General features: G+C 39.2%; 1 protein-coding gene across 1 annotated transcript in view; it reads left to right on the top strand.

Annotated features, from left to right (window-relative positions):
- SPECC1L (sperm antigen with calponin homology and coiled-coil domains 1 like) overlaps positions 1-14,238 on the top strand; it is a 62,501-nt gene that overhangs the window by 3,547 nt on the left and 44,716 nt on the right. Inside the window, exon 2 of the mRNA XM_030286140.4 lies at positions 10,374-10,563. Coding sequence (XP_030142000.4) covers positions 10,411-10,563 — 153 coding nt within the window. The 5' untranslated portion in view covers positions 10,374-10,410. The remainder of the gene's footprint in view (positions 1-10,373; positions 10,564-14,238) is intronic.

Genomic DNA, 14,238 nt, shown 5'->3' with positions numbered 1-14,238 from the left:
GTGTTCTTCTTAATGCATTTCTGTGGCTGTTCTTCATTAAAAGCACACAGTGGTTTTGGCAGATGGAGCCTTCTTGAAGCTTCAGCTGCAGAATTTCCTTACTGTGTGAGGGTTGGTGCTGGAGAGTATTCCAGCATTGAAATACTTCTGTGTATTTCACTGCTAGAATGTTGGCTGTCTCTGTATGGAGGTCTTAAGTGACATGGGCAAGTTTATAAAAATGATCTGCTAAAGTTTGACTTTCTCTGTTTAGCATTAGAATTTTAATTTTTTTTTTTTTTTTTGCTAGGGTTTTTAATTTTTTTTTTCTTTTTACTGAGTTGCGAGATTATACTGAACTAAAATTTTCTTTTATTTAGCAAAGTAAATGACATTGAGGGTTGCTAATGGGTGTGCATTTAAAGTAGCATCTGCTGTGTGGTGTCATTTCAGACAATGGTCTTGCCTGTTTCAATTTGCTCTTCACTAATAAGTGACCAGCACTTTAAATGGTTAATAGCAAATATTTCCTTCAAGTCCCTGAAGGAATATAAGCTTTTTTGGAAGAGAAAAGGAAAACTAAAGCCACTTTTATAGACATGATTCCTTCCAGAAATCTTAGTAACTGTGTACGCTTGAAGTTTTAGTTTTGTTTTTTTTATTTCTTTCTGTGACAACAAAAGAGAACCTTCTTTCAGTGACATAATAATGCAAAGCTACTTTATATCTGCACTTGCTTACATGAGATGGACAATTAATTTCTCTTTTGGAAATTATGAACTTCTCAAATACATTGTTGGTAGTTGTCATCAAATTATTCTTGATTTGATGGGATTTGTAGATATGAGATGCACCCTTGAATGTGGCAATATCATTGGATTGAACTGTACTGAGGTCATCAAGAATTAACGTGTTAAAATGAAAACTTTGTGACATAAACTTTTCGTCCATTATTGTTGCTGTTCTTTCTAGTTTTATACAAAACTACAGGAGAAGGTTTCCTCAACCTGCAGCATGGGTGTGCTTGTGAATCTGGAAAAGTTTAAAGGTGCCATCATGCTGTTCTCCAAAGGTTTTGATAATTCACTGGGATAGATATTACAGTAAACACTGTAAATTCTGTTTGTGAAAACTCTGGAAAAATAGTAAAGACATTTTAAAGGGTATAGATCCAAGTGTGCAGATAAAATTTCAGTCTACTTTGTTTCATATTCAGAACTACATTTGCTGTGTTAAAAACATGAAATAATACAAATTCTTGTTACAAAAACTTCTTGACAGTTTCCTGAAAATCTTTCTGATATACACACCTGTAAAAAGTAAATAGTGTCTATCTACAGAAGAAAATTAAATCTATCAGTTATGGACACTAGTGTTGTAATATAAAGGATATTTGAAAGAAAAGAAAAAGACTTCAGTATAGCCATTTTTAGTAGAAAGACTGCATTTTTCTGGAGGAAAAACTATTCTGAGGCCTTCAGTCACATATCAAAGGCTTGCCAGGAAACGTGGAGATCCAGGAGCTTTTCAAAGAAATACCTTAAAAGTGTTTTACAGTGGAAAGTGCACTTGGCATTCCATGAGGATATCAGCACATCAGCAGCTACATCAGCTAGGGACGCTGTGACGAGCTTTTAGTGCTTTCCCAGGCTTTGTCCCATGTAGAATCCTGCATTGCTCCAGCAACCAAACTGTCCCAGGGAACAGCAGCTCCATAAACTGGCTGATGATTCACCCTTTTCTGTAAGGCTTGGAATAAAATTTGGAAGAGAAATAGTCTTCCCCAGTCTTTTCCCTGGGGAAGTAAAAAATTACCAGTAGATGGGAACCTCGCCATCCTGTTGCAAGGACTTTTCTTCCATATGACTCAAATTTATGTCCTTGAGCTTCCATGCTGGGGCCAGTAACTGCGCCTCCCTTAGTGATACCAGAGTAGTTAAGAAGAATTTGCATGTGGTTCTGTCTCTGCTCTGTCTGCCAAGCCTGAAGCCTTTAAACTATGTAATGAGTGTGCTGTTGACAGGTCTTGAAGGTGAGGAAAGATGTGGGCCACTACACGGGATTGAAATCTGTAGACAGCCAGGCTTCAGACTCCTCAGTGCCCTGTTTTGTGACGTGGTGATAGCATAAAAATACCACGGCTCATCTGTGCCCTGGATGAGCGTGGCTTGGAGAGTGCTGGTGGTTTGGTGGGGGGCAGTAAGAGGCTCATTTAAAGCAGGGCTGTTGCTGAGCGGCCAATAGCCTGAAACTGAATTAAAACAAATTTGGGGCTACACCATCTGTGAAAGGATGAGACTTCCTTCTTGTTCCCAGTCCCGCTGCTTCCTTTGCATAGTATCTAGCAATTACAAGGTGAGTCAGATCAGTCCTGATCTGTCTGAAAGACCAACTCATCAAAAATGAGCTGTGATCTCTAGAATGGAGAGAAGGGAGAGAACTGAGGAAGGGGTGGGACTGCCTCTTTAGGTGGCAAGGTACAATTAAGTTATTTTCATGACTTACTTAAGCAATCCCCAGCAGGCACTTCCCTCCCCCAGCCTTAGCACGATTGTCTGGTGCATGAGCTATTCCCATTCAGGCCATTTGCTCGGTGCATCTGAGACCAGGATGGTCCTTCTGGGCTTGGGAATCCCAGAGCTGTAAGAACCTGGGGCCTGGGAAGGTCCTCAGGTAATGCATCTCTTTATTGCTTCTTCTGTTCTCTGGGACTTTTTTGTTGCAATGCCTTCAAGAATGTTGTCAGACCAGGTTGGTGGTGAAGTGGACATGGCAAGCACCCAGTCACCTCCCAGTTCCAGGTGTCCAGGCAATAGAAAGTCCTCAAGCTGAGAAATCTCAAGGTGAGATTAAGCTAATAGTCCTTAATCAGCTGCTGGTAAGAACAGATCTATCATCATAACCATCCTCGTATCGGGACTTGGAGCGTTTGGGTTTTGCATGAACTGAAGATCTGGTGGAGTGTGTTGGATGAGCATGAGACCAAGTCAAAGTTAATCACTTCTCTTACAGGTTTTACCTGTAGCACACGTGGGCTGGGAGCCACTGGTCTGCCTCCTGAAATGGCTCTTGGCACGTCCTTTCTCTGTCCCCTTCCTGTGATGTCCCTTCCTGGCTGTTGCCTGCCTTATTCCTCCCTGGGAACTTGATGCAGCAGAAGCCTTTGCTGCAGTCATTGATACCTGAGTTCAGCTGACAGCATTTAAAATGGACCAAAGGGAGGCAGTCACCAATGATCATCTGCTTGAGGCAGCACTTCTGGGAACAGCTGTGCTGGAGAGAGAGCATTGCAGTGAAATGTTGTACGCTGAGCCAGTCAGTTTGAAAGGGAAGGAAGCTGTAGTGTTGGTCCTACACCTTTTGTTGTGCTGTTCTATCAACTCCCCTGGTTTTAAAATTAACAGGACTTGTTTTGAAAGTACTGCCAGGCAGTGCCAAGGGAATTTCCATGTGTATCTTTGTCAGTAGGACTCATGGCTGTAGGAATCACAACACTGTAAGCATTCTACCAGTGGACTTTGTTGTGTGAAGAATACAGTATATGCTTAAGGTTATAGGACACTAAATACACCTTTGTAACTGGCAGGTTGTTGATTTTTGGAGTAACACTTGCTTTAGAGTAAGTGTTACTCTAAAGTAACACTTCAGAGTAAGGTAAGAGCACTTCCAATTAATGGAGTTAACTGATCAGGTATCATGTTTTAGATTACTGGGGTTTATGCTTAAAGCTGACCCGTTGTTTGGCTGGGAAAATATGTGTTAATTTTTTTATTTTCCTGGAAAACAAGTGTCAATGTAGGAGTTTTATCAGAATACTGACCCAAGGGTTTTACGGGGAAGGTTGACTTGTCTGCTGTTTGTTCAAGCATGTAAAATCTGACATAGAAGTGTAATAGCTACGCAGGAAATGGGTATATGCTGCCTCATCTCCTAGTGTATGGCTTAACATTTGGATGCAATTATGAAATATACCAAAAGGAGTGAAAAATGACAATGTAACCAAATTACCCGTTTCTTCAACACCAAGGAAACAAACCCTGCTTAATAGTAACGTGGATGATATTTTGATCTGGACTGGGAACAGCTGTAGTTAATGGGTACATTAAGGGTACTGAGCTGATATAGAATGTTTTGTAATCATCTCAACGATAGATACCAGTAAGCTATGGATATCCCTGGTCTGGTTTTCTGTTTTTCAAAGCTATAATTAAAAAAGTCTTCTGAAGCTGCAGTCTGTGTAGAAGCTCATGCTGAGACCAAGTTATGGACAGTGTTGCCCTTCCCTGTTGAACAGTTTCTCCATGCTAGTTGATGAACAGTTATTTTTTCTTTCCTTGGCAGTGGTTTGAAATAGCAGTTGTTTGAAATAGGAGCTTGAAAACAAGGCTACATAATTTAATTTTGTTATGAAAAGGCCTTTAGAGCACAGTTTGTGAGTTCAGGAGTTCTGTAAATATTCCTGTCACTTGTCTGGAATGTTAAGTATTGCAACGGTTACACATCGCTTGCAGCAGCTACAGCTCTGAAATTTTCTCCAAAGAAGGAGTAGAGAAATTGAGGTGTGCAACAGCCAATTCTTGCCCAGAGCTATGGTCTTTCCTCCCTTCTCTTTGAAAGAGAAGTAGCAATAGCAAATGCAGCTTGAAAACAGCGGATGGATAGCACAACTTAAATGCAGAATTCCTATTTTTATAATTCCACAACTTGTAATGGAAAAATGTAAAGGCTCTTCAGAATTTTTAAGACAGAAAGTAATAGAAAGGTCTTTTCTCTCGAAATGACTCCCTGCAGCCACTGTTGCAGGAGTGCAGCCCTGGGTACTCCACCTGTATTGAACTGCAATGCACAGTTGTTTATTTTCCTTGCAGCACAGGAGCGTAGCAGACACTGCCCACACTGGCACAGGGCTCCAGCCCACCTGGAGCTCCTTCCCACCTGCAGCTGTGGGCAGATGCCTTAGGAGAAAACCAAACCCAGAGTCTTCCCTCCTACCCTGACTGCTCTCCCACCTTGAAGTTAGTTTTGGCTCAGAGGGGTTTCTGAGCCCTTTGTGCTCAGATGTTTAACAGCCATTACGAAAGTCTCCCAAGTCCTCACACAATATACATTAAAAATACAGCTCACTTTTTAAATTTAGAACCTGGCTCGAAATTAATTTGCTGGTCTTTAGTTTTAGTACTGGAAGAGATGATTAGCAGCCACTCCTAGTCTGCCTTCTCTATGCCACTCCAAATTTGACAGGCTTTTGTCATGTTCTCTGTGAGATGTCTCATGGGAGCTATTATATACCTTTGTTCTTAGTTTTACCCCTTGCTTGATCATTTTAAGGTCTGTAAGAAAAAATTTTTTTTTTTGAGGTTGAGAAAAGAACTGCACATAGCAATTAAAGTGTGAGTAGATGGGCAAAAAATTGATTTGTTGAGTGGGATATTTGTGTTTTATGGTTAATTATCTTTTCATTTTTTTAATAATTTCTGGAATTGCTTTGCTTTTTTTCTTTTCTTTATTCCAAACACTGTACTGATAGTTAAATGAAGCTGTGAATCAGAATGCTGTAGTCTTGCTGAGCAGTATTGATACACTGAGGGCACATTTATGTTTGAAGCTGAGGTTGCTTTCTCTGGAGAGATAGATGTGATTGTGTTTACCTCTGTTTAATTTTGTTTGCTGTTTTTTATTGTCCAGTTAATCTCAGAAGGGTCTTTGTGCTTCCATGGACTCTCCTGTTATCCTTGGTGTCTTAAATTACCTGCTAGCCTCAGCAAACTTTCAAGTCACTAAAACTGATGTCTTGATCTTAAGCAATAAAAGAAATGCACTATTTGCTGGGGGCTGCTGGAATCCAGTGGTTTATATATCATGTTTTTGGAATTATTGAGTAAGAGACATTGTTGTAGAGTGCTTGTGCAGCTTGCAGGCTGAAAGTTAAAAATGTAGAGAGCTGTGTTTCTTTCTAGATAGCTTATTTCATGTTCCAGATATGAAGTTTTTTGGTGTCTGTGCTGTGTCTGTGCAGAGACTTGGGAAAGTTCTGTATCTCTGTTTTACAGGGGCTTGATGAGGCTGTATTTTATAATCTCTTTGCTTTTCTGCCTTTTGGGACTGTATAAGTGACCTGAAAACGTCATTCCCTAATTATTTGGGCAAAGTTGTCAGCCTAAATATATCAAAACCAAAGAATTTGCGCAAATAGAGAGGGAAAGTGTACTGACTATTGCTCTTGGATGTGAGTGATTTCTTCTGTAACTTGGGTATTTGATTTTCCAAAAGTGATCAGTATCCTCAGATTTCAAGGATTGCTTGCTTCTATTTTTTTAATGTCTTAAAAGATAATTCAAAGATTATTTATAATTTTATTAATAATTCACAATTTTTAGTAGGTAGAACTGTGTAATGCCTCTCAATACTTTTGTTGCTTAACCCTCTATTGTCTTCCAGGCACAGGAAACTATATTCTGTACTCTTGTAACTACTACTCTTTACTTTTGTGACAGCAACATTAGCATAAACAAGCATATTAAATAATGAATGAGATTAAAATAATCACAGTAAGGAATCATCCCCTCCCTGCCCTGCTGCAGTGCTCAGGGTTCTGAAGAGTAATGCTGAAAGCATTGCATGTTGGCTGGCTGGATGTATCATATCAGTTTACAGTCAGGAGCAGAGCCATGCTATTGGGCAAAACAGTTTTAAATTATTATTTATGCAGTTGTGTTTGCAGCTGGTATAAAGCACAGGACTGGTTTCACATGCCTCCACCAGAGCAGGGAGAGCACTCCTGAGCAAGTTCTCCTGTTTCCTGGACTATGTGTGCTGTGGAAAGAGAGACGGCTGGGAAAGGATACAGGTTAGAGGGAATAGTTACAGTTCAGTTTAGGAATGCAGTCTTTCATCTGATATTTTAGTGTTGCTTTGGCTTTTCTCCATTTTGATTAATTGATACTGTTTGTGCTATCATTAATCAAATGTTTCCAGTAATGTCTTGCGCGTGTTGATATTTTATTTAGTAGTGGCTTTTTTTTACTTCTTTTTTTTTTTTTTTTTTTTTTTTTTTTTTTTTTTTGAGGAGGAGGAAGTGTGCATAAAGGAAAAGGAAGTCTTCAGTAATTCTTTCTTTCTCCCTAGGGCAAAATATAAAATACAGTTTTATATACAGTATTTTCTTTTTAAAACAATAGTGAAATAATATTTTAGTTCTCGTTTGAATTGTTAATGCTGTATGTTACTCTTCAGAAAGCTTCCTTTGGTTAGAGAGTGTTTTATTTCTTATTTTAAAATTATTGTTAAATTTTCTTGTTGGGCAGAGACAAGATTATTGTTTATTCTTAGTATTGTTTCTTCCTTAGGAATGTGGTTGTGTTCTTTAGAAGCGCAAAAGTAATTTTTATCTGCTGTACCTGCCTTTTGAGAAACCGGGTGAAGCAGGGCTTTTTCTACTTCCAGTTACACATTATTGATGTCTTCTGTTTTCAGTGCTGAAACTCCATCTTCCTTTTCCTTCCTGGAGAAGGCAGGAGGGGAGACATTGGCACAGAGAGGCCATAAATTCACTTTGGGATTCTTAGTAAGCAGCTTCTTTTAGAACCTGTAATGCTAATTGATGTTTTGTTCTTATTTGGTTTGACTCATTTGTATATCTTTCTAAGTTTTTAAACTCTAATGATGTGAACTTCTTTTATTAGGAAAGTAACTACTGAGATTTACTTTATCTGGAATTAAAACAGGAACAGTGGTCTCTAAGCCTTCTTGTCCTCTATGTATGTTTAAAGTTTCTGGAAATGTGGTTCTACCTTTGAGTTTCAGTGAATCAAAAATACTGGTCTTGAGTGTCAAATTTATGGATATTTTAAAGTAATGTTCTGATGAAACATGAGGATTATACTTAACTGACATTGTTGAGTTTTGCTTGCATCCATCACTGCTTTGCAGTTGCTATTCTTGAAGCAAACACTGTGGCATGTTTTCAGGAACACTTCTCATGGATGAGAAACATTTGTGTTCACAGAGTCTTGTCACTGCTGATCCCCTGAGATATCTTGATGCCAGTATAAATGGTTTGTTCTCTAAAAGGTAACATCTCTTTGAGGCCCTCCATCCAGTGGGTTATGTTATTGTCTTACTTGCTGTAATAAACAGATCCAGCTGTGTTTACTGTGCATGCAAAGCTCGTGTGTGCTGTGCCTGGCTTTGCAAGGTGTGTCAGAGCTGATGAATGTGCTCTGCAGACGTGAAAAATGTGCCTTGCAAGCAGCCAGTGTTGGGTGTCTCCATGCCAGCCAGAGCCACTGCTTTATCTACATTGCCAGGCAAGGTTGTCAGGCTTTGCCCAAATGTATCACAGTCATATCACTGCCAGTGCATAACCCTCCTCAGAGCACTGCCTCCTCACTCTGTGAGCTGTCAAAAAGGGATGATCTCACTGACCGGATTTATCACAGGTGTGTAGTTTTTCTTTGGGATAATTTTTAAAATGCAGTCAGCTTCTCTACAAACTGCTCTCTTAAAATTAATTTGGTTATTCCTCAAGTGTGCTGTGGGCAATTTATTTATGTCTGTAAAACATAAAAAATACCTCTCAATAGTAAAGATGCCAGTTTTACTAAAGACCTCTATCCTCTTTAGTATTTTTCAGTTTTAGTTTTCAGTTGAATAAGATCAAAAGCACAAGTAAGTGTTTGACTCATAAACATGAAAAAGGCAAGAAATAGAAGTGTGGTAACTTAGATGTTAACCAGTGTTATCATCTGCTTCTGGAATCTAGCAGGCAGTTGTACAATTTGATATTATAGCAAACATATTATCTTCATGGGGCTTTTCTGGTTTGGGTTTTGGTTTTCTAAGGAGTCTCTCATTTCAAATTATCTCTCAGTTATTTAGTCTTCTGTGAAAGTGTCCTATTACTTGTAGCTATATAGCAGGACTGGTGCATTTTTGACATTGTGGTGATGAAACTGCAACAGCAAACAAAGTTTTCTGTGTCTGTTCATGGCAGCTTTCAGAGCTAAAGGGAATCTGGAAACTATAAACAAATATTTTCAGTGTCTTAAGATGAAGCTTCCTGTTGCTTCTGTTAACAGTACTTAGGGATCTGAGGAAGCAAAACTCCTGCAGTTTTACTGACTTTTATCAAAGTCAGAATTGAAATATACTTGTGTGCAGCTGAAGGAAGGAGTGTGTGTAAGGGTATGGTGTTGATTTTGTTAGCTAAAATGATTTAGTACTTCTGACCGCTGTGTTGTTATGTCAAATGTCTCGTGCACGCAGTCTGCTTTTTGTGCCTTTGAAATGCTTCAGTTTTTAAGAGATGGTAATTACTGGACATGTTTCATGTTTCCAATTAGCTGTGAGATATTGGGCTCAGATAAACCTGATCACTTACCTCCACCTGGAATCCCTAAGACTGAAAGTGGAGTGGAGGTGTCCTTTTAATCTTCCATCCCATGACATGACTCAGGGGTGATGAAGAAAACAGCTGTCAACTCTCACTCTTGCAGGAGGAGAAGATCCTGCTGTGTCTAGTCTTTCTGGTAGCCCATGCTTCAAATAGTAGTTGTTCTGTGGCTGTTCTCCAGTTAGTCTGTGCTTCCTTGGAATCAGCTGCTGTAGTTGTAATACCTGCAGTTTTCTGCTGTGGCTGCTCCTGGTTTGGATAAAGCCAGCTTTGTTTTCTGGGCTTTATTCTGTTCTTGTGGGTGGCATGGCAGTGCTGGCAGTTGTCTGCTGTCAGAGACAGCAGGGTGGGCCAGGCTGCAGGAGTGTCCTCACTGCGGGCTGTGCAACTCAGTGAGCTGCTTCTGCAGATAATCCTTGTAATCATGCGACTTGTGTTAAATTTTGTGAAGTTCCATGTGTTTATTATTGTGATTTTTAATAATTGGGTTGAGGGAATCTGTATTTTTCAACATCTTTGGATTTTTTGTGCAGTAAGTTTTTCTTTTATGACTGCTATTTTACTGAGCTAGTGGTAATCCTTCCTCAGATCCAATCTTGTTTGTAGTTAAACCAATGCCTGAATACTCCCACAGTGTTTTCCTTCCCACAGTCAGAAATAAAGGACATTGCTCCCTAATAAGCCTTTCTTTTGCTGGCTAACGAGTGAACTCAGCAACATGGGTCACGTATAAAATATTCTCAGTTCAATGCCATTTGTGGAATGAGAACTTAAAAACAAAAAGTATAATTTGGAGTGGAGCTGTAGGAACTGCTTAGTCCTTAGCAAAAATCTCTTTTAAAAAAAGGCAAAAACCATTGGTCAGTCACATGCATTTTGTTTGGCTCTAATTTGTAGTCTTTGCTACTCTTCTGGATTTCTGGTCTTAAGTAGAACATTATAAAAAAAGACATTGCTTTTCATCTGTATTTTATATTTAAAGTCTCTTTCTTTCTGCTTGTAGATTTGTTTGTAAATGCATCATAAACAGACAGCCCAGAATGAAGAAAGCAAGCAGGAGTGTTGGCTCAGTGCCCAAAGTGCCTGGAGTAAATAAAGCTCAAGCAAGTGAAAAAGCCAAACCAGAAAACGGCTCCTCAGTGTCTGCAGTAACAAAACTCTCCAAAACCGGGACATCAGCATCTCTTTTGAAGGTAATAACCACTAGAATGTTCTGATTATTTGTATTTTTTGCAATAAAGCTTTAAAAAGGGTAGAATTTCCAGGCTTGTCTTTAGTGCAGCTTCGACTAGAAGTTCCATGGGTAGCTGGAGGGAATCTGGGTAGTTACAGAGCACTGGGCAGGGTGACAGGATCTTGTGTGTCACTCATGCTGTACTTTCATACTGCAGCATGAGATGGAGAGCAGTGTGCTGTGCAGGACTTGGCTGTTGTGCAAAAGGAGCAGAGTGGAAAGTTGTGTTCTGACGAATGTTATTTGTTTGGTGTTATGCTTGAATGGTGCCAGTGACTAATAGGATTTGATGAGAGTTATTTACTAATTCTGAAAAAATAACTAATGAAGTAGCTAAGATGAGAGCTTTTTTATATCAGTGATCTGTGTTGGGTCAGTGCAACTGAGTTCTTCTGGCTGGTTTGGCCTTTGCTTTGTGTTGAAGTACTGCTTAAGCTGAATTTTCACAAGTTGATTCTTGCTCCCAGAACAAGTTCAAAGGTAGAGGTTTTCTCTTACAGTAGGAAAACAGGGCAGTATATGGAGGAGCATATGGCTTCCAACAAACAACCAGACACACTGAGGGGTGCTGCTGTGGAGTTTCCACACCTAGGAGCAACCCCATCTTGGTTGGGTGGATGGAATGAGCCTGCCTGGTCTGCCTCCTTTTCCTGGCATGGAGACATTGGTGGATCCAGCTCCTCTTGCTCTCTGCAGCCCAGTGTGCAGTGCTGTGCTGCTGCTGCCCTGGAACAAATGAATAGAGCAAGGACAGGGTGTCCAGCAGGGAGCTGAACCACTGTCACTGACACACAGGGAGCCACAAAGGCCATTTCAGTGACTGGCAAATAAAGATCCAAAATTAAAGAAGTGTAAGAGTTGAGGTATCTCTGTAATAGCTCTGCAGGGTTTCTGAAGTCAAAAGGTGTGTTCCCTTTCTCTTCTTCCTTTTCTTTTATGGAAGAATGGTTTATATTTTTGCTGATGAACTTGCAAGCCAGGTTTCAGGGAGGTTTTCTCCCAGTGCCCCTCCTTTCTCCCATCACCCAATTCATCTTGCAGTTTTCTTAGCTTTAAATAATCTTTTGATGCTTGTTGACACTACATACTTTGTATTTCTAGAAACCTCTCAAAGCAACTAAAGTCCTTTGTAGTTTACTTATCAAGTTTCTTATGTCATGCCTCTCAGGGAGATAAAGGAGGATGATGTAACACTGAACAGATTTGACCCAGTATGCTTTCACAATTTTACTTATATTAGTAACACTTCTGGCTATGTTTTGGTGTGGGATTAGAATTCATGACAGTTTATCAGTTTGAGGCACAATGAAAATTTTCTCTTGATTACTAAGGCTTATCTCAGATTTATATTCAACCAGGCTTACTCATGCAGTTGGATGTCTTTTACTTGTTATGGTGCCGCTGTGCCAACTGTGTGATGAGAGTGATGAATCTTCTTTGAGTGTTCTGTACTTATACACACTTATATAACAAAGTTAGTTGTTTGTGGGGCTTTTTGTTTACTGGTATGGACAAATCACATAATTTCTGGCTTGAAAGAAGTATCAATAGAAGTTTCATTTTAAAAAATATTGTTTAATATAATTTTATATTTGATGTTGTTGATGAAACATTTGGCACATTGTTTTCCTCAGAGGTTGTGGGATATTCTCTTAGAATTGAATTGATGTGTGTTCTGAATTTCTTTTAATATTCTTTGACAAAAGAAAAAAGCTGGCATTAAATAACTTTATTGCAATGCTTACTAATTTATTCAGTCCTTTGAGTTGGATATTGAGTGAAAGGCCCCTATTAAAGAGTAGAAATACAACAATCTTGGTTCAGTCAGTCATAATATTGCAAAATGAAAAATTATTTTGTATTTATAGCATCCTCTTCATGATATAACTATAGGCCAGCATTCAGCCTTGAGTGGGTTTCTTTAACTGCAGTGTTCCATACATTTGTCCTTTCCTGTGAAGTTTTCAAAACGTGTGGCCAGTGAGCACAGAAAGAAGCTGTGGGACCCACCCTTCAGCAGAGCTGAGCCTGTCCCAGGCTCTGGTTCCCAATGCCCTTGGTCAGTTCCTTCTCTGTAGTTTCTGTCTCCCACTTCGCCCAGCACTTGTGCAAGTGTTCAGCACCCACACACCCCACACACATTATTACTACAGAAATTTAACTGCCAGCCACTTTTAATCTGTCAAAAAAAAAATACTCTACAAATAATGTATTCTTATTGTTAAGATGATTATTTTTTGACTTCTTCAGCTAATGAGCTTGTGATCCTGCTAACGCTCTCAGCTGTAATTAGACAGCAGCTGTACTTCAGACGAATTGCAAAATCCCGTGTCCCTGAAAAGCCAGGACTTGGAGACCAATATTTGAATATTAAAAATTAGAATGTGTTTTCAGTATTCATGTGTCTAGGCTTCTATTCTGTTTGCAAAATGCAGTAACTTAATTACAGATTGTTGTGAAGTTTGATGTTTGAAAAACTCAAATACAACAACAACAACCATCAAAGAAAATCTTGGGTAGGAATAATTATATATATATAAAGGGATTTGAATGAGATGCAGTAAATAGGATATACCTGTTGAGAAACTAAGATGAAATGAATTGTGTAGGTCATTATTCAAGTTTCATTGCACTGAAAGAAAGTGGTGAAAGGAAAACAGAATATGAATTGTATATAATTATAAAGTGGTTTTTAATACAAAAAAATCAAAATAGGTCTGGATAAGCCTTTCTAATTATGCGATTATCTGATTTTTCATATTTTAATATAGGAGTTTTAATGCTAAGCAGGATGGCACAGCTCTTAGTAAATGGGGAAAAGTTACTTGATAAATATACACCATCGCTTTTGCTTCAATTAAAAAGATACACACAAAAATACTTTGATTTTAAAAGTTCTGAACGGTTGCCATTGTGGAATATTAAGACGAGAGGTGCAGGTCTGTAATTTTTCCAAAGCTTTGCTAGATAGTTTTCTTTGCCAAGAGTATAATGTTACAGCTTTGAGAAACTGTTTACTAATTGGCTGCAGAGGAGGCAGTGCCTTCCAACCTAGACCAGAAATAGTTTATGGGTAAGTCAGAAGAAGAATGGCTGTCTTAAATTCCTTTGTTCAGCAAGGACTGCAGATGACTAATGTCTGAATGTGTGTATTTTACTTAGCGTTTTTTTTTCCTTCAAGCTGAGTCACATCTTGACCTATTTGGCTTGATAACATGTATTTGTACTCTTAAGTGTCCAAAAGCTTAATCTAATTTCCCCAATCTTTCAGCAGGGTAAAGATGCTGACAGCTCATAGTCTGTTTGAACTGTCACGTTTGCAGGCGCAGCAACAAAGCAGAAAATCACTGTTCTGTGCCTTATTGTAATACCTTGATTTGGGCAGTAGTTGCACAGGGTTGTTTCTCTCCCCCTGTGCCCTCATGCCCACAAAATGAGTTTGTTAGATACAAAATCTAATCAGATGACAGGTAAACCAGGATTGTTGTACACTAGTAGTTTTGCCCAGCCTGTCCTCCCCACATGAGTTGGGTGGGCTTTATGGCTTTTGTGGCTCTCTGATATTTCTGCTTTCCTATTTATATTTCCATTGCCTCTCCCTGTTTGCGTGGCTGTGTGCCATGGCAGATCAAGG

The sequence above is a fragment of the Taeniopygia guttata genome, chromosome 15 (assembly GCF_048771995.1).
Source record: "Taeniopygia guttata chromosome 15, bTaeGut7.mat, whole genome shotgun sequence".
NCBI lineage: Eukaryota > Metazoa > Chordata > Aves > Passeriformes > Estrildidae > Taeniopygia > Taeniopygia guttata.
This window is presented reverse-complemented; position numbering and strand designations above follow the sequence as displayed.